At 36.7% G+C, this 21,914-nt stretch overlaps 1 protein-coding gene across 9 annotated transcripts in view; it reads right to left on the reverse strand.

Moving 5' to 3' along the window:
- ZMYM2 (zinc finger MYM-type containing 2) overlaps positions 1–21,914 on the reverse strand; it is an 88,962-nt gene that overhangs the window by 38,087 nt on the left and 28,961 nt on the right. For 8 of the 9 annotated variants that reach the window (XM_082044266.1, XM_082044262.1, XM_082044267.1 and 5 more), the window contains 6 exons: positions 19,567–19,732; positions 18,516–18,728; positions 7,468–7,618; positions 6,585–6,700; positions 756–872; positions 57–207 (listed from right to left, as the gene is read on the reverse strand). In XM_082044266.1, coding sequence (XP_081900392.1) covers positions 57–207; positions 756–872; positions 6,585–6,700; positions 7,468–7,618; positions 18,516–18,728; positions 19,567–19,732 — 914 coding nt within the window. The remainder of the gene's footprint in view (positions 1–56; positions 208–755; positions 873–6,584; positions 6,701–7,467; positions 7,619–18,515; positions 18,729–19,566; positions 19,733–21,914) is intronic. The other variant, XM_082044268.1, reaches the window with a different exon arrangement.

Below are 21,914 nucleotides of genomic sequence, written 5' to 3' on the forward strand. Positions count from 1 at the left end.
TGCAGTAAAAGTACAATGATAAATACTTTAGAAAAAAAACCCAAATACATACATACCTTCACTACAAAATGGTCTTTTGATGCCAGAGAAATTCACTGTCTCATGTAGCGTTTTCTCCTCTTGACAGTATTCACAGTATGTAACTATGCAGTGCAGTTTCTTATAATCATCAGAACATGCTCTGCTGCAGAACTGATACACTTTGTTCTAAATGCAAAGTTGCAAAGCATCATAAATAGATTTAATGGATAGAATCTTAAGATCTGGAGATCGCAAATTTAAATAACAGTTTGCTATTACAACAACTTTAACACGCAAAGTAAATGGAAGTGCAAACACAATCAGGGTATGACATCTAATGCTGAAACTTAATAACTCTCAAACTAACAGCAAATGCTACAAATAGTCCTTTTCATATGAAAATGCTAAACAGAAAACATGCTAATCGATCTTCTCTCAGTTCATAGAGAAGCATAACAATGGTCTACCATATCTGCAGTCATACAATAACTCAAGATGATCTGAGAAATTACATTTTTCTTCAAATTCCTTTTTATTTGTTATTTATGAACAAAGACTTCTGCTTTTATCCATAACAAAGTTAAACGATATTCTACAGAACCAAGTAGATTTTATTAACTTGTTTATTTTAAGCTTCAAGACCTTATAAAATAGCTATCTAGAAAAACTGAAGCTACAGGTTTAAACTTTTAAACACTTCGTAATTCTGAAAACACCACCAAAAAATCCCTTACCTCCCATTCCAGTATTTCTGGCTTTGAACAAAAAGAACTTTTGCAATAATTACATTTCAATTGAATATCACTGGGAGAGACAAACTGACCATTTGTTGAAGATTGCACACTGAGAGTCTGAAAAACATAAATATATACATACACATCACTAAAAAAGAAAGTTACTTTCAAAATGTGGTGTTTTTTCAATTAAGCTTATCGTGTTTGAGAATGTGGGAGTTTATTTATAAGCTCAGGAGGATTTCTGACAAAAGCACAGCAGGTTAGTCTTTTCCCTTAATTCCTTCTCCCTTATCATCTTAGGTTTTCCAGTCTCAAATCTTTACCATTGCTTCCACCGTAATTACTTTACATCATTGCTAAGTCATTTCTTTTATCTTACCTTTCTAATGCCTGTTATTTAAGGGTAATTATAAACGCCAAAAAAAAGTCTCCCAAAACGGAACACTTGTTAATCACAAAACATGTATTTTCAGACAAACATGTTTCACAAACAAATATTTGAAAATAAGGCAGATTATCGACACCATACCCAAGCATACCACTTGAAAATACAAAGTAAAAAGACCTTCAGTGAGAAACCTTGCATCTACTCAGACTAGAAGAAAACTAGCTACTAGCCCTAGCTGGCCTTAGTCACTACAGCAGGAAGGTGCAATAATTCAAACATCCAGCCCCTGAACAATTAAGGGTTTTCAGACTGAGCAAAATACTACAGATTGCGTGTGTAGGTATAAGAATTTAATTCTGTAACTGAGTAATTCACTTAATGTACTTCTGAGGCAATCAGCAAATAGAGAACCCAATTATACAGTATCTGTAGTCTTCCAGTAGGTCTTACACACCTACAGAACAGTCTTTCGCACACTCCCTAGATCAAGCAACAATGATTAGTGTATTACACATGCGATATTCAAGACAAAATCTGAATCAGTAGTGATTACACACACTTGAAGAATTCAGGACTAATCCTTATGTCCAGCTTCTCAACAAACCTTTGTCTTGTTGCAAACAATGTGGAAACATATTTAAAGGTGACAAGTTCTCTTCTGACAGATTTCTTACTACCTCTCCACTTCATAACAGTGAAAATGTAAAACATTTCTGTTACAGGATACTTTGTTTCAGACTCTCCTGTTACTAAAGGTTCACCTACACTAAAAAAAAAAAAGAAGTAATTGTAATGAGACTGATTACTGATATAAACCCTCACATAAGTGGACTGGTACTGCTGAGTGCCAGCTAGTATCAGTATCTTTTAATGCAGATGCACTGATTCCACATCAGGAGGTGGCACACATTAAGTAGTCATGCACATTTCCCAGTTACGGGCAGGACCTCAGAACAAAATGCCATATACAGCAGAAAAGATGTCACCTTTATCCAAATGGTCCATGGCCCTATAAAGACTTGAACACAGTCTGATGCCCACATACGGTATATTGTCAAATTTTTCTCACTATATCCAGCAAACATCCCTGTGGTTGAGAGAGGTTTGCTAGACTTCGGCTGCTCTAAATAGGTAGCTGAAGACTCCTAAAAACATGGAAGCCACAAAAGCATTTTGAAATCAAGGTCCAATCTGTGCATTCCTGCATTTGCAGGTCTCAGAAAGCAAACATCATGCTCAACACGTGCTGCCATCAAGTAAGCACAATGAAAATCCTACAAGTTTTGATTGAAAACAAAAATCAAGAAGCAAGTATACCCACCACCTCCAGTTCAGGAATGAAGGAAATGTTAAAGAACTAGCAGATGTGACAACTTGTACAAAAACACTGAAAACAGAGGGAAGAATGAAGATGAAATATATTAAGTGCCCATCAAATGAAAAACAGTTGTAATTTTGATGTCTGTAATTACCTTTAAATATGGGACCAAAGCACCCTATTGTGAGGGTTTCAAGGTAAAAGTAAAACATGTTTTTATTGTTTTCTGATGTATGGCATCATTAGCTTCATTTCTTTCTTTTCCCAATTGTTTGCTCTGATAGAAATTCAGTGCCTACATAGTCTAGGGGGCTGGTAACTGAACAATAACAGAAGACAGAGATGTGAGAAAACAGAGTTTGAGACTGTCCAAAATCATAACTTGTTTCGCAGAATATTTACATCTAACTGTAGATTTATTAGGTATTACTGCTTCTAAAACAAAAACAATGGTTTATTATCATAAGCTCCTAAGGCCAACTAAGTACTTCCTCACAGAAATCCATGAAGAACTGAATTCATATTACTGAAAACTCTAAACCAAGCAGAAGATGGCTGTAAAACCAACAGTTAAGCAAAACATTATTTTGTACACCTCCTTAAAATGTCTATTATCCTGCTTACAATGAAGGACTGCTTCCGTGTTTTAATTAGTCAAGATGACATGCACATAGTATTTTCATCATCTTGCTTTGCCTCTCACTTACAACATACTAAGAACAGAGAATATCCTTGGGAATTACTTTGGAGCATTATTACACACAAAGAATAATGCAGGAAAATATCATAAATTCATTAAAATCTTTCACAGGTAACCCCAACCAACAAGGTTTTATCGATGTTGTGCTTTATCAAAGACACCTTTGAAATAATATATTTGTATGTGTGTCCTTCTGAGTATTTTAAATTCAGTCAAAAAAATAGTTACATTTAACGTGACTTTTCTTGAGCCTGTCCGGAACAACAAGAGCATGGGAAATGTCAAGCAGATTGAAAAATCATTGTGAAGTCCTTTTCAGGCTTCAATACAACCACCTCAAACTGCTCGAAGCCACCAGGTTCCTAATGAATTACTTAGGCAGACACAGCCTAACACTTTTCTGAGACAAGCAGCGTGGTCACACAGCTTCTGGCTGGCCCTGCCAGCTCAGCATTAGCGACAGCTCAACACAAAATCAAATCGTGGCAACATATCTGTATATAAATCTATATGTGGAAGGGCTAGTGTGCAGCCAGACCGTGGCTGGTTTTTTCATAGTTGAGAAAAAAATAACTTTGAAAGAATCAAGTTGTTCTTAAACATGAAAAAGAAAAGCAAATACATACAAGGAATCTTTTACATATGGTCATCCGCTAGGACTGTTCCACAAGCAAAATTAAATGGGGAAGGAACCAAATACTCCCTTTACACTCACGCACACACAAACCTTCCAGCCTCAGCATGGAACCCTCAATTATTATGATCAAACTTGGAAAAGTATTTTTGTGACAAGCATGCCAAACTTCCTCCACACTTCCCGCTGCAACATACTCTGTTTTTTGAATATACGTATGCAGGTATGTAACGAAGAACACTTACAGACACCATAATGATGGTGAAAGAGAACACACCACCAGTGAATAACCAGAGTGAGTAACCTGCCAGAAAACATTGTACTCAGAATTCTTACGCATACTGGTCCTACAGATCTCCACATACATCCATAAATTGGAGAAAGAACACAAACAAACAACCCACCAAAGCTTTAGCACAAATTTTCTGAAAACTTTACATATATTTGCAAGATAGCTTATAAGACACTTGTACAGTTACTAACTTCAGGAAGACACTTGTACTACAGCCTCCATGTCCACAACAAATACAAAAGGAGCTTCTTTTTCCTTAAGAGACAAGTTCAAAGCAGCATCTTCAACTGACCCCATAAAGGCAGTGATAACAAAACTGTCCTAAAACCATACAACTTTGGAACAGTTCTGTACTTAACTCTGCAATAACATCTTGCAAGACAAAGCACCAAAGAAGACAAGCTAAGTCACACTATTCTATCAACAACTACCAAACAAAAATCATATCCAGTAGGTTATTTTCCCTCTTCCACTCTTTCATACAAGGATGAATGCTCTTGCAAGCTGTCCACATAAAAGAGAATATAGATATGGACACAAGTTTCACAACAAGCAGCTCAGCTCAATGTTTCAAATATTTTAATGCATTAAAACAACAGTCAGCTAAACCCAAAAGATTATTCATAAGACAAAATGACAAATCACTCTAAAGCGCAGTAAACAAATTTGGAATTTAAATATTCCAAACCCATACCAAAAGGACTAAAATTTTTGCAGAAGGGAGACACAGATCTGAAACAGCAGTTATTCTCTTCTGAGAAGGGTGACCCCAACAAAGGAAAATGTACAGGAAGAACAGGCACAGTAAGAAAAAGGTACTAATATAATGCCAGAAAATTAAACCAAGAATTTTCTACGTTAGTAAAAAAATAGCGAAAAATATGGAGCACCATAGCAATCCAGCCATTTTTCATAAGATCATTGCAGTAAGCATTGCAATTGACTGCACGGATTAAAGCATTTTCTGAATTTAGGTTCAATCCCCTATGTGTCACTTAAGTATAAAAAAGCCTCAAGGCAACACTCACAGTCCAACACTCCCTTTGTGGTACACCATCCTTTCCATCTAACTACTAAACGAACAGAACAAAAAAAGCTGTTCTCATACAATCAACTCTTATCTAACCGTGGATATATTTTATTATTCTGGACAGTGGATATACGTAAACAATCAAAAGTTAGAAACCGACAGAGATGTTTGAGCAAACTAAGGGTAAGAGAGCAACCACCATCTCGTTCTTTGGTCTCTACTGAGAACTCACAGACTGTATGGCTGCTCTATTTGAACTCCACTACAACAGATCTACGTGTAGCACTGAAACTGCAATAGAACCAACAGCAAGGTCCCGGATCAGAAACCCACAGCCAGCATCAACTCATCTGGCAGTTACACTCAGTAACATTGCTTAATGTTGACTTATCTCTAAATCCAAGAAGGCCCAGGCTGTGTTTGTCATTCACTAGCTTTTTCTCACTCAAATAGCAGAAAGGTTTTGTTCTGAGAGCTCTTGTGGCTCCAATCAGTTGTAAAGCCATGTAGAATAAAACAGATGCCAAACGAGTTTGCAAGAAGTATTACAGATTTGTCATTAGATACTAACAATCTGCATCTATTTTGTTAATCAGTTCCACTGACAGACTTTTATTAAATAGGTTAGGATGGAAGCACAGAACAGATCTCTATGATGGAGGTCCTATCCAGGATATATTAAGGAAGAAATTAGGAGATTGCTGTTTTCTATCAACTGGAGAGCAAACCGAAGTTTAATGACAAATGGGAAAACCATATGTGGGTGTAATTGTTCAACAACACGAGGAGGCAATTATCAATCTACAGCACACATCTGGGAAAACAGTTTCTACATATGAGATTTGAAACATTGTCTTTAAAAATGTGCTTTGATCATGTAGACATTAATCACTACAACATTTTACATATGCTTTAACCTTAAGTCATACTAAAAATATGACATTTTCAACAAGCATAGCAGCTTCTTCCAGTTGCCTATCATTAGTCTTGCAACACTCCATTTTTTTGACATAATTAAAACAGGTAGTTTCATCCTTAAATGCTCCAATAGCTTAGGCTCTAACCTTTGACACTCACCCCATGACAAACCATTGTTAGTACAATATTACACATGAGAATTTTGTTACTGTACTTAGTATAGAAGAGACGAAAATTATTGATCTTCAATGCAAAATAACCAGTCTCACCTCCATGAAGAGGCTGGACTGGTAAAATAAGATGAGCAGTGATACTGGTATCACAGAGAAATGTGTTATTATTATCCAACATTTTAAGATAGCAGCCAGTATTAGCATTATGAAACAGTCCTTAGATAAAATAAATTGTTGAGCCAGAAGCATCTGCTGTGTTAATTATAACTCATAAACATGTATATACAAGCAAGTTAGTTTAATATGCAAATACTTAACACAAACACAGGTACACAAATATTTAGGGAGGAAAAGATTTAACACAACAGCTAACCTGAAATTTAGCTACACAACTGGAACTGCAAAAGTTGTACAGTTTTCCATCAGGCATTGTGGCTTGATACTGAGGTAAAGAGTTTCGTTTACAAAAGTGGCAAATAATTCCCATACCTAAAAGAAAAACGTAGTTTACAAACAAAATAATCACAAAATAGTAGCTCAAAAAAAAATACTGGATTACAGGTCAGCTCTTCCCACCATTTAAATGTAAAAAGCTAAGTTTGTCTGTTGGCCAGTCATCTTCTACAAGTCACATAAAAGAAACTGCAAATGTTTTGCTGAGTTCTTCCATTAAAGACCTGCATTAAATATGAAATAGCACCTGCTCCTATGAAATTCATTAGAGCATTTTTGAGTTCACTGAGTTGAGATCTATGCCTGCTTTGCGCACTGAAGAACACACATTTCTGAGCTATTTACTAGTTCCTTTCACAGAGATAAAAAATTTCACCTAGAGAATATCCACATAAACTATAACTAACTCTATCCTTCTCCAATTGTTGCTTGAGAAGATAAAATGGGGTGGGGTTGGATCACATACAAAAGAATATGAATTCATATGCATGAAAATTGCACTGCCATTCTGTGACACATCAGAGCACATTATGTCTCAACATTTTTCCCCTGGAAGCCTTAAGACAGCTGAAAATTGTTTCTGACATCAAGCAAAAGGCCAGTGGAGAAAACGACCTCTCATGGGTCCATTTACTAGTGCTGAATATAAGATGATCTTACTCTTTTTTGTTTTTAATAAGTTCAAAAACCTATGAAGTTACATCTGCGTAAGTAAAACTAAACAGCCCACCCCCAGTATTCAAACCTTTTTACAAAAAGTCTACTCTCATCAGTGATGAAGATCCATCATCCTTTTCACTTACTTTGTGATTTTGCATATTTTGATTTGTGTGTGTTCATGCATGCAGTTGAGCAGTATGGCTCCATATATCCATTAGGTCCTATGCACTGAGTCATGTCAAAAAACTTGCACTGAGCTCTGCAGCCAGTACAAGATGTTAATTTGCCATATTTCTAAAACATAAAACAAAGCAAAACAATGCATTAGTTAAAATTATGTTTGGCTTTTGGTTTTAAATTATGGCACAACAAACACAGAGGAAAACTTATTTGTTTACTTCTGCAATTTGCTCACCCATCAGAACCTTCCTATACTAACTCTCATGATCACCCTCTCAAGAGCATTCAGCACTATGGTTGGGTCTCTTACTCCTGGCGGGCTAAGCTGGCTAAAACTAAACTTCCGTGTGAAGACAGAAACCAAACACATATCCTTCAAAAAAAAACCACCAACCAATCAAAAAAACCCCAACATCCCAAACCCCACCATCTGCAAACTGTGCTAAGAGTATACAGCAAGTTGAGCTCAGCTGGGGAGTTTGAGACAACTGTGTTCCCCTCTCCTAGTTGATGGGACAACAGTTTTAAGAAAAGAAACAGGAGTCTGGCACAGCAAAAATTAATGATAAATAATGGTGCTAAACTTTGAAAACATTTCTACTCTCCAAATGAGAACATCCTTAATATTTTCAAGTATGAGTTAGGCACAGTAGTTTCTTGTAACAGCACTGTTGGGAGAACCTCTAACTTTTCAACTCTTGAGTTCCAGTCCTCCAAGCAGGGGAAACACTGCAGAGCTCCTGTGCTCCGCATTGAATCCAATGAGGAACTGTGATTCCAACCTGATAACAGACCCAATTTTGACATCTCTCAACACAGCAGTCAGTCAATCAACAGTTTTCCACAGCAGGGAACAAATGTTCTATAAAAAGTCACACCAAGCAGAAATACCAATGACACAGTCAACACACAAAATCAATAGTTCTGATCTGCTACATGTACTACATGCTTCAGTGCTGGGCAAACACGTCAAGCAAGCTTCAGGAAAAAAATGTCTAGACACCCTCCCTGCCCACAGAAACAGTGTCATGGTTTTGACAGGTATCATAAAGAATTCCTCATCTGAACAGCAATGAGTCTCCCATCAGACAGGCTCTCTATCGAGAATTAGAAAACACCCTATTGACACTTCAGCACTTAAGATTTCTTCCGTTCTGCTGAGGAATGATTTTGGCACTACCTCTCCCTCTTTCCCCCTTCATAAGGGCTGAAGGGGATGGAAAGGCAAAGCACATTTCATAGGTGCTTCCCTTTGTTCAGAGGAACAGAGGCGTCAGTGGATATCTTTCCTTTTCCTATCTTCAAACACCTGCATTTGAGAACTAGCTAAACTCAGTCTTGCAGACAGCCAGAGATAAAACTTACAGTTTTATAACATGTACCATCTTCCCTATATTACAAACATGTACATAAAAACACACGAATACATGTGTCTGCCACAAACTGGGTGTCGTGCCTTGCAGAGAGCACTAAAATTTCAACATACCACACAACTTCACAAGTTCCACGTGCTGCTTCGATGAAACCTTTGCTGTGGACTTCCTCCAAAAAGTAGAATGTGCCAGATATCAAGCTCCTACTTAAAGTATTTTATACAAGTCCAGGATCATTCCTTCCCATCTTATTTCATTTTTTTTTGTTTGCCTTTAAAAATGTTACACAGCACCTAATAATCCTTTTATTCAGTCACAATATTCACAACATTTGCAGTAAGTACCAAGACCAAAATGCAGCAATCATACTGTTCTATGAGTTAGAGCTATTCTGCCACTATACATTCATCTCCTCTGACAAGCTACCAGACAAAACCAGGGCATCCGGAACACTTCAAGTTATACCACCAGTGAAAATACATGAGGTCACAATTTACAAAGGATTTCTTGGAACAAGCTTAGTGGATAACAAGCATAAAAAAATCTGCATGCACAAATAGCCTTGATACCTGAAGAATAAACCAAAATGTAAATCTAGAAGCACTGATGCAAATATGGTGACAACAAACAGCTTAAGAAAGAGCATTCACAAATATAATCAGAAAACGATGCACAGTAAGTGAAACTTTCACAAGTCCTAGGTCTGAAATAAAAATCAAACTGAAGCCATGATGACTTCAAGAGACGGGAAGATGAAAATACAGGTTGTAATAAATGAATTTACAGTAAGCTGATCAGAGTGTCATCAGACAATAATCACTGTGTCAGACTACATATTTCAACAACAATCCCTTGAAAGTAGAAACAGCTTTTGCTAACCAACATCTCAAATATCTCATTATTTAACTGATGTCAAGAAAGGATCATGCACAGAAAGTACAGCGCAGCAGAACGTCCATCATTTCTGAATTTCAAACATCACTATAATACTGGAGTTGTTTACTATTTCACCCTAGATCTTTCAGACTTAAAAGCAACAAAAATATTTATTAAAAGCATAATAGCAAGACTCTCATTTTATTCTTGTCACAGCAGCTAAGAGTGTTTGAGCATTTCTGCATTATTAGAAGTTTAAACATGTTGTTACGCAAGTGGGGATGGGACACCGATGAAGAAAAATATTAAGAGGCCCAAAACCTCTTGAAAATTTTTGCTCCCAAAATCTCATAACCATAATCTCCTTCAAGCTGAACTTTTTCCTGCATTTTTATTACTCTTCCCAGCACTTCCAATACTTCTAAGTCCCAATATTAAAAATATTCAAAAAACAAGGAGTACAACACTATTATAAAAAAAGATTAAGGCATCCCTGAAAGCATTCAATCAGCATTATATACAGGTACCTCAAGCAGTCTAACTCCAAGGCTTCTTCCACTGACGACAGAGACACTCATACTGTACTGTCCCGTATATTTTTAGATAGTCATAATGCAGCAAACCAAGAATTTTCTCTTCTGCTTAAGTGTCATATTTCCAGATGAAACTCTGTCTTTTCGAGGTTCTCAGGTAACTTACATCTCTACTCTCACATTTATCACAACGTTACCATTAATCTCTAAGAATCTGCAGTACTAATTTCATTCTGTAGCAAAAGCAATACTTGGGAATCCTTTCCCTAGAAGTACCCTTCTAGCTGCAATAAGGAGACAGAAGATTCACTAAAACTAAAGGGAACTATGGTAAAACATAGTGTCAAAGTGCATTCTTACGAGGTAAGGATTTTTGGCCCCAAAACAAGATAACTTAAGAGGATAATGACTGAACCAACAATGATATAGCGTGGGGCACTATGGGTCAACCATTCATTGTCTTTTCTAGTATTAAGAACTATGGGAAATCCCATGAATATCAACAGAAGTAATTTCAAAACAAACAACAGGAGGCAGTTGTTCACCTAGCAAACAGCAGGTCAGCAAAACTTTTTACCAAATGGTGTCATGGATGGAAAAACTGCTGATATGCATTCACAAGGAGACTGTACAGGAACTAATTAAAGAGATTGGCTAAAAATAGCATACAGGAACATTGCATGAAGTTCAAGAGATCCCCTGACCTCTAGACTGTCAGAAGCTAAGTGAATGCTCAGGGGAAAATATCCCAAGTACTTGCCCTGTTCTTACTCTTCCGTGCACACCCACTTACCTACACTGCAGCAGCCTCTATCCCTGACCCAAACCACAACAGCTGTTCTCATGTTCTTACTACATTTTTCTATTTAATTGAATATTTTAACCATCCTAAAGGAAATGCAGTTGTTTAGAAAAAGAACATAAGCAAAACGTAAAGCTGCGTCACACCACACAAACCCAAAACTTCCTGACCTTATTTTAAAAAAGATCACGGAATCGTGTAGCTTGGAGGGGGCCTCCAGAGGTCAAGTACAACCTCCTGCTCAAAGCAGGTCCAGAGCTGGTTGCTCAGGACCTTGGCCATTCAAATCTGAGCATCTCCAAGGATGAGTGTTCCAAAACCTGTCTGGAGGAGACTACTTTTCCTTCGATGCAAATAAAGTTTCCTCTTGTTTTCAAGTTGTCCATTGCCTCTCATCCTTCCACCATGCACTTCTTAGCGTACAACTTTGTTCTCTTTGCATCTTCCCATGAGACAACTGATCCCCTTTTAGCCTTCTCAAGGTTGAACAAGCTGTGGTCTCCCAAGCCTGCCCTCCTCCGTCATGTCCTCCAGTCCTCTAACCATCTTGGCAGATCTCCACTGAACGGGCATCAGCACATCAACACCTTTCATCCTGTGGAATCCAAAACAGGACACAGTGCTCCACGTGCAGTCCCAGAAGGATGGTGGAGGACAGGTGGAAATCACTTCTGTTTGTAACTGAAACTAATTAAACTCTCTGTTTTTCAACTGTCTGGCTATGTATTTCAATAAAGCTATTAGTGCCTTCCATCTAGGCATCTGTGCTACGGACTTTTATTGACTAAAAAAAGCAGTATGAGCTGCTTTACATGCCTTCAGAAGAACAGAGCGCAGGATGAAGAACATGCCAGCAGGGTAAGAGAGTATTCTTGCTACTTCTCCCATGCAAGGACCAGTCAACTGAGAACACCAGCTGATTGCTATAATGTTGGGTACCAGCCCAAGATTTGTCTCCAGTTGAAGAAAATGCTTTGCAGTTAAATTCATACGGTCCATGGTAAAACAGATCAGTGCATGCTTCTCAATCCAGGCAAGCCTCTCTGGTAGATTCACAGACTAATAATTTCAGATTAAAAATAAGATAAATACTGGGAAAACCTCCAGAAAATAATATTCTGGGACAGAAACACAGTCAACCTGCATTCAAATAGAAAGGTAAAGGAAAAAGAAAATATGAATTTTCTGTAAGTAGAAAAGCAGAGATGAGGGTGCTGAGTTACTAGAACAGGCTTCCCAGAGAAGCTGAACATGGAATTTTATAACACAGATCTGCTAGTAAGGTAATCAAGAAAACAGCAACTAAACTACTTCAGATGTATTTTATAGAAGGATGGTCCAGATGCAACATACATGTCTAAGAAAAGAACCAGATGTCAGAAGAATCTGTAACAGTAAAGAAAGATGACACTGTACTATCTATTTAGTCTTTTGAATAATCTCTCCTCCAAGAACAAATGTAAACTCTTCCCTGCTCCAAGAGATGACATTAAGATTAGTAACACCTCAAAAGCATTGGACCAAGTCTTAAAGAGTAAAAGCTGAAGTAATTGCTTTTGTGGCCCTTGAACACCAAGTGATTTGTGTTTATTTTCCATCAGCTGGTCTCTGCAAAAAGCCAAATCAGTAACTTGTCCAATAACTTTTCCTTGGCAACTCCAACTTCCAGTGTTCCCTTTTTGCCAGTTCTGTTCCCACTCTCAAGATACTTCACGTCTTCAAGAAGAGCTGAGAACGCTTTCTTCCCCTGCCTCAAAAAGCGAGTTACATTAACTGAATGTTTCAGCTGTTTCTGTTTTGCCTTTTCTCCCTGTTCCCCTTAACCCTATCCAAATAGTCCAGGCACAGCAGTGCACAGGTGTGGTTAGATCCATCCCAACTCTAGTACTTGGTCATTTCACCTCTTTGCTTCCTTGTCCGAAGAATCTCCTGTGCTGCCACACAGATCACACCTCACCATTTTGACTGCCATAAGTATTTTATTCAGAACTACAAAGCTGTTTTAACATCTGTGATGTACCTATCTCACTTTATCTTCTAAAATACTGACAAAATAACACCCGGAACAAATATGATGAATGATATTCACATGCCTAAGGAATCTGATTATATAGGTTTTATAGAAAAACAGCAAGTTCTACAGTTGAAGACAGACCTCTGAACCAGAAATGGCAAATGGTTCCAGAAAACAGGAGTAAATAAAAGGTAGAAGATCTGGATAGTTTCTAGGAGGACTTTAGTTGCATCAGAGATGCAAGAAACTAGATGCAAAAATACCGAGAGCCCTCCCACCCGCCCCCAAACAAACCCACACCAGTAAGCAGAAAGCAAGCAGAATTAATTATTTATTTGCTGATAAAGATTTCTGACGGGGTAAAAAGCACCTAGCTACCTCCACTTGTAAAAGTGTACATAATATCAGACGCCAGTATTATCACAGATTACTTAATATCAAACTAAGTACCACCTGAAGTGAGACAAAGTAGTTTAGTATATGAGGAAGAGACTCCACTATTAAACCACAGTTTGAACGGGCTGAAACCACAGAACTTCTCTTTAGGGAAAACAAACCAAACCAACCAACCCCACAAAAACAAAAAAACCCCAACCAAACAAAAAAACCCAACCAAACAAACAAACCAACCACACAATCAAACCAACAAACACCAAAGGAAAAAAAAACACAACCACACACACAAAACAAAACAAACCCACACAACTGAAAAGTCAGTATTTTTAATATCTCAGTGTAAAGGCGCCATTCAACTCTCACAACTACTGGTTTTGCCAACAGTATTTACTCTTGAAACAGACACTTGGAAACAAGCGTTTACAAAGCAGTAACAATGGCAGGAAGCAGCAGATTTTGTAGTCAATTATACTATCAAAATAAAAAGGACAGACCTGCCTTAACAGCAATGAAGCGCTGATAAATAACAGACATGGCATGGGAGAAGAAAAAGTGGAAAAGCCCAAATGCTTCCACTGAAGTACTATGTGTCAGGACATTCTCGCATAGCATTCAGTGAGATTTAAAATAATGAATAACACTACATTTTGTAGGATTAAATACAAACTCTACATAAGCAATGAATCATAAGCTGAAGAACTTGATATGCATATTATTGTATACAGTGAAGGCTCCTAAAGCCCTGCACGCAGATAAAGCAGAGGTGAGTTTTAAGAGAGCTTCACACAAGCGGTTGTTTGGCAAGGAACAGAATTCAAAACAAGAAGTGCAGCTGCCTAGGCTGGGCTTTGCTGTTACTTGTAAGTGAACATCTTAAACAGATGGCACAGCCTGGTTAGTCTTGAAGCACCATCAGTAGTAAGTCTTCACCTAATCAAAGAAATCGATCAAAAGCACTTTTATTCAATACAGAAGGAAAATTTTCACTAGATGAAAAGACTGTAAGCATCCTCTCCAGCTAGGAAAATACTTAATTTGGCTTGCAATCACCTGGTACTCACTTCATTCCAGAGCTATTAAGAAGCCTGTAAGAAATAGCTACAGTTCCTTCCCCCTTTCTGATAGTACACAAAGACCATCACTTTTAAGAAGCACCCAAAGTAAGTGAATCCCAGGTCATATTCTAACAAGAAAAATTTTAGTTAAGGAAACAAAAAAGTAATGAAATATTTTAAACTAGTAAAACATTAAACACTTCCATGGCAGAATCAGGAGCACTGTGGACTGATCAGGCCAGTAAGCAAAGAAGTTAAAGGCTGTATTTTTAAAAGGAGACACAGACTCAGCTTTATCTTAGTTGAACAGCTGGAAATTAAAAGGTATGGCTGATTGCACAAGTCAAGTCACAGAATTCACTTATTCCTTAGAACAACGTTGTTAAGCCTGCACCCAAACCCAGCAAACCAGAACACAAACAGCATTGCAACTGCCTCAAAGCCAACTAATTTTGTAGAGATAAAAAATACACATTATCAGAAACAAACATTGAAACAACATATGTACACACTTTTGGTTAATAGGTCTTCATTGCAGGCACATTTGGGGTCCGTTTCAATTTCTTGCAGTTACTAATTTTTAGATGAATCACTAAAGTAATTTCTAAAATTATTACACTCCCGTTTTAATTATATGAAATGCCTACTTAAATATTTTGCCGTTTGCACAGTTACATAGACAATTTAGCCACCTCCTTGTCAGATGTGATCTTATTCTCTTCTAGCATTGCTTTTTGTTTTGTTTAGTGTCATTCTTTCAGCCCCTCTCGCCCCTTGACATGTGAAGAGTTTGAACCTCAGTGCAACAGGTGAAGAAATTTGCAATCTAAAAGTAGTAGTCTTCTTTGGGTTTAAAAACATCCACTTCCAGTACTGGTTTTGTTTTGACATTTTATACAAATTATCACAATGATTTCATTTTTGGAGGAAGCATTTTATTGTTATCTTTTTTAAGAAAGCTTGACTTGCACTGAGCTGTCTTCACGCAGAGCTCTTGCGCCGTCAGCAAATTAACATGCTCTTGCATGTAACCACAGTGAGGGTTAGTTAGGTTATGTCTATTTAATTTTTAAAAATTCTTACACCATTTATTAATCTATTTATTTTTCATGGCTTTTTTTGATATGAAAGAAACCTAAGGTCTGCAATTACTTCAGTTTTAAGTAAGAAAGAACAGCCATCACCTCCCAGAAAAGCAAAACACAGGATACAATATTCAAGATTGAGTTTTAAAGAAGGTTCTGAAACTGGTATGTAGAAAAGCCAAGTGCAACCATCACCTTGAAAGGTGACTTAAGCACTTCAGAATAATCCTACTCCCCATCCCAGGAACAACCCTGTTTCTTACGCTCATCAACAGCCTAAAGCAGAGGAAAGAAGCCCTTTGTAGCTGATAGTTTATCTGCATTTGGTGGCCATTCTGAGAGTCACAGTGATTTTTATTACCCACTTTTTTTTTTCCATTCCAGGAAGAAAAAACATCCATCATAAGTTGCTGAAAATTTACTGTTCAAATCAGTGTTATATTTATTCAAAAAATAGGGATGAAGTATATAGATAGGTACAAGTAATAAGCATCACTTTTCATTTATTCCTACTACAAACGTATAGCATATGGATAGATGTATGACATTAACAATATAAACTGCTTAATACAAAGCTCATACCAGTAAGACCTGTGTATTTTACAACTGTTTGTAAGAAAACATTTGCTAAAACTGTTGTGTGACACACGACAATCAGTTGTACAACACAATGCTGTAATCAAATGACACATCAATTTTTCCTGTATTATGGATTCCATTGAGTTTGAGTATGTAACAGCAACTCTCACACATTCTCTCCTTCACCAGACCTAATTAAAAAATTCCAAGAAAACATTGTTATAACTGAACACAGCAACCTACAATTTACCAGTTGTGGCCCATTGAGCTGTCAGTAACATTTTCCAAAGTCTAAATTCCTTTTATAAAAGCAGAATACCTTGAATACATTCAGTTAAAAAAAAAAAAGCTTAATGCAAATGGAAATTCAAACCAAAATAATCCTGCTAGACAACTAAACATTCTCAAATTGTGTCCTGAGCAACTCTGACACCTACAACAACATACACTAAAATCCTCCTAATTTTATAGCTTGAGTTTCTCTTAATATCAAAAATACCCCAAACCCCCACACTCCAGGAACATTTGAAACCTATCAGTTAAGAATTACACTTAATCACCACTCCAAACCAGATGCACATAAGCACTAGAGTTAAGCTTCTCACAGCCTATTACAGTTTCCCAGTACCAAATATTTCCACAAAATAATTAAAAACTTGCTTGAATAAAGGCCACTGTCAGGTTCTCTTAAGGATCCTCACAATAATGGACAATACCTGACACTGCTTGTGAAGATTCCTAGTACTGCAAAGCACTCCTCCTCCCAAACCAAACCAGAACATACCACTTGCTAACCATAACCTTCTCAAATACATATCTAAACACAAAATACAACAATATCTGAACAAACAGTACAGTCTGTAACGAGAGTTAAGTACAGATTATCATTCAGCCTCTCAAAATTCCATGTTCATTTCATAATTCCATGTGCAGTGCATGTTTTACTGGCTGTGTGGGAATTTCTCAAGTTCAAAGTTAATCTCATGCCTTTTTGTTTCGTCGAGAGACAGTATTCAACGTTTCTTCAAGTCTTTCCATGGCTTCTGGGCATGCCTATGTTTTTAGTATCTCGGAAACCTATCCTGTCCCTTTTGGTATAGCTGTGACAAAAGAATAATGCTTATGTTATGTTTTCAGTTACGCTGTTTACATATGCATGTTTCCAGATTTGCTGTTTGCACATTGCATGTACACCAAGAATAGTCATCCCCAAAAGCATAAAAACTGAATGTCCCAAGAGAAAATACAGACATATATGAAGCAACATTAAATAACTTAAAAACATTCAGCACTGCCTTCCCTTTTCTTTTGGATCATTGCTTTCTTAAAAGTGGAAAGAGATGAAGGAAGAACCCAAAGCAATGTGCAGCACTGGGACCACTCACATATTCAAGTGTGAACTTCAAAATCAGATTAAGAAGTTTCTTGCTAGTGAAATAGTACTTTCATATTTCATAACACTATCCCTACTTAGAGCAGAATGTACCAAACAAGAACAAAACAAATGCCCAGATTGCATACCCTCCCCCTAAATATTTAATATTTCAGAGCTATCTTATTATATGATAAATACAGTGATTAATATTTAAACCTTCCAGCCAGCATTAGCAATGGTTCAGAGATAAGCTGGCTCTGTAATATGCAAAAGATATCACCATCAGATTTCTTGATATGGAATTTTTTTAACGACAACAATTTTTACTATCTTATTGGCCTCAAGAATAAATAAAAAACAAATCAAATAAAGAAAATGAAAGCATAAAATTTAACATGTGGCAGGATGAAAGTAACAATAAATTTTGAAATGCTATGCTGTACAGTGAACAAGATTAGACATGGCACAGGTACAGGGCCAATGTGTGTTCAGTTAGAACATTCTCACAGCAATGTCCAATATGTGCGCTCTGCACATTTTTGAATGTTTCGACTGCATACAAGCGAGTTTTTGTATCTAAAACATCACTTAAGGACCAGTAAGCTTGTGCATCAGGCTTGCTACTAATATACTCCTAAGTGACACAAGCGATACACCCATTAGAAAGAAACAATTATTAACTAGAAATGCAACTACAATGATATTTTCATTAGTAACAAATATGTATTGCTATTACAGCAACATCAAAAAAAGCCAGTACTAAAAGGTCCATTCTGGTTGGCTTGCCCTCCCTGGCATTAATTTTATTTTTAGAAGTAGTTGTTACTTAAGACTTCTAATGAAAAGTAAAGCTATGTTATGAATAACAAGGTAAATTTGAGTATTAATGTTTAATTTTAATTTATAGGTAAAGTAGTAATTACCTGCTTGTATTCACCAACGCAGTTCTGACAGCAGAATCTTTTCTGCTGACCATCGATAGTGAGAATATTGTTTCCAGCTCCTTTACTGGGCAAATACTCCCCACAATGCTCGCAGCAATTCATTATCAAACCATTTGCCATCCTGTATTTATTGAAGCAATGGTCACTGCACAGCTTATGAGTCATATTTTTAAAGCTAACTTCATGACGAATCTAAAAAATAAAAATAAAAAATAAAGCATTACCACACTAGCACAAAGTTTCATGAAACTACTAGACAAGCTACAAGTCTTAAATTCAAGCATTAGAGCTAAAACCCGATTTTACTAGCTCACTATCCAAGAACAGAGATGCTCTAAATGACTGTGAAATACAGAAACAGAAATTGGTATTTCTGCTTTCTTTGAAGTTCTAGAAAAAAATCTTGGACCCATTTGTTCTTGTAGCCTAGAAGCAAAGCTCACAGGGAAGGATGTAATAATTGCATATTACAGCAGAAGGTCAATTTATACAATTTTATAAAATACTCAGTTTGCAGGCTAACAGCACGGCATATGAAGACTGGCCAGGCACATATGCTGTGTAAAGTAGTACCCTGAACTTTGGAGGGCTCAGTAATGCCATCAAGATTAAAATTAATACATAAATGAGAATTTAAAATCACGTGTATTGTACATATCTCTAAAAAATTTGCATAATCTTTCAACATATACAATAAAAATAATTAATACAGTAAATCTTGACCTTTTTAAACAGCAATTGTTCTACATGGGAGATCTGGGTTATAAATACATGATCCTATGCTTAATAAAGGTGTTGACAGTAGCTACAAGATAGCACAAAAAGCACTTCAAATTTCCAAAGAGATGAATGCATATGAATTCTTTATTCCTTCAGTTGCTCTTCATTAATATTATGCCTGAACGTCTTAATATCTCAGAGCATATGAAAATACTGAATCCTATTTTAAATTTCCTCATTTTCAGTTGTTTCACTTCAGAATATGTTATTAATATTATTACTGAGAAAGAGAAAAAACAGTCAACCAGACCTCAGTTAGTTTACCACAGATAGTGCATCTTGATTTATTCAAAACTCCTTTTGAGGGATTCTGTTTATCTTCATAGAAGGATAAACATGATGTGCTGCAAAATTCCTGGAAAGACTCACTTGAATCAACTTGGGCAACAATGGTACCTTTCATTGTTGTTATATCTCTGAAAGACAAAAACCAACGTTCTAGTATGCTTGTGTATAAATACATATGTGTATTTAAACAGGAACACATAAGATTTATTTTTGCTTTTAACGCTTACATTTCAAACTGGTTTTATGGGTGTACAGTTTTTAGTCACATTAAAAAGTTTAATAGTATTTTCGCAACTACTGTACATACTGCAATAACAATGTCTTTCCTGTGTAAAAATTTGCTTTTTCTTTAGATTGGGTTTATTTTTTTCCCATTATATTGTTCTAGAACTAAGTGATGTTAATGCATCATTAAGATTGTTTTTTCCACAGCTGTTATCTACACTAAAAAAAATAACACAGCAAATTTAAACTGTTTTGCAACTTCACATAAAAGCTATACTTAAAGTTTCATATAAAAAAAATTATATTTACAGTAAAAGGCAAGAAATTATTTTTATTTGCATATAAGTCCACCACTTCCAGTATTAATCTCTGCATCGGATGAGGAGAGGAGAGAACGTTGTTTTCTCATAACCAAAAAGCTTAAAACTCTACTACAAACTTGCCTAGGAGTTTTATAATTTAAAATTTTTTAAAAAGTTAATTCCATCATTACTTTAAAGTTGCAAAGCACCTGAACAGTTCATGCCCACAAAAATTCACCCATTTATTAAACCAGACAATCAACCATCAATAAAATTAATTTGAAAGAAAAAAAGCTTCTTCTAGCCAAACTGACACTGTTTTTCATTGAAGCTAATTCTAGACTTCCCCAGCCTTCAACTGTATGCTGCGCACACTGCAAACTTAGCAAACTCACTTACAGCATACTTGCCAGTGCACCTTTGTAATCAGGTCTCCCAAACTTCTAAGGTCATTTCTAAGCTACTTTCAGTCTTGATTCCAAACTATCACATACCATACATTAGAAACAGTAAGGAGAATAAAAGCCTCCCACTTTGCCCTTTAAGCAAAAAAACCTATTCTTGACATATGGGGAATGCTGTTGGGCAGAATAAATAAAAAAATTGACTGGGCACATCTGAATCTCTATTGACATCACAGCGGATCACCCGTTGGAAAAGACGTGCCCCTGACACTCAGATGGAGGAGCCCTAGAACTAGGATGTGTGGAAAACATTGGAAAAATGCTGTATGCTTCCCTAGACAGACTCCCTTGAAAATAAACACGTACTGTCCCCAGATAATAACACTTGTGAGCCTGCCTGCTTCCAGTACAAGAAAGTCAGCAGATTTTGGGTTGCCCTTTGGCAAGTAAGTCCGAGATTTGTGTTGGGGAGTGTTATCACTTCTGTTCTGCAAAACAAAGCCAGAGCTCCTGCCCTGAGGAGCTTACAAGCTTCTGGCTGGATTCCACCAGGACTTATAGACACTATCAACTTGTATCAAAGGACACAGTGCGAAGTCAAAAAAAGTAACACAAGTCAATAAAAACTGAAAACACTGTGGAGAATGCCAGATATTTCCTACACTTCTAATAATTCCTACGCTATTGATGTAGTTACAAGGATTCAGAAGAGTCCTAGAAAAGTGGTTTATGACAAAATATGTAAGAATTCTGACTTTTCAGATGGGGTTATACACTTTTTTTTTAACAAAAGTTATTGCAGGCTTCACTTGGTTTCTGCTTAAAGAAATTTACATATTTAGAGACAAATCTGAGCATTACATTCGAAAGTCTGATCTATGACATATCAACTACTATAACCTATCCAAGCTACATTCAAGACATCCTGGATTTTGCTAGAGGTTCATTATCCTTTCACTGAACTGAAATCTGACAACAGTATGTCTGCTTGAGTAGGAAGAGAACACAGGAGCAAGTATGGAGCAAAGAGTACCTGGTTTGATACCATCAGGTAGCAAAAATTTGGTAATAAAGCAAAAAAAAGCTGGATAAGATTGGGCTTCACAACACAGCCATGCTAGAGGGGAGCAATTTCACACATATATTGTCTTTGATTTAACTGTGATTGAGTGAGCAACTGCATACCAGCGAAAGAGCAATGACCAACATCACCTCAAAAACTGTCAAAGGTGACTTCACAGGGGTTCTCTGGAGATCAGTACCTCCAAAAGCTAGAAATAAAGTATTTCCCCCATCGTTTAAAAATAAAGCCTTTTCATTTAGGGCAGTTTGGTATACAGCCTCTTACAATAGAGCGCATGTCTCCAAAGTTGGAAACC

Source organism: Streptopelia decaocto (genome assembly GCF_964273445.1).
Source record: "Streptopelia decaocto genome assembly, chromosome: 1".
NCBI lineage: Eukaryota > Metazoa > Chordata > Aves > Columbiformes > Columbidae > Streptopelia > Streptopelia decaocto.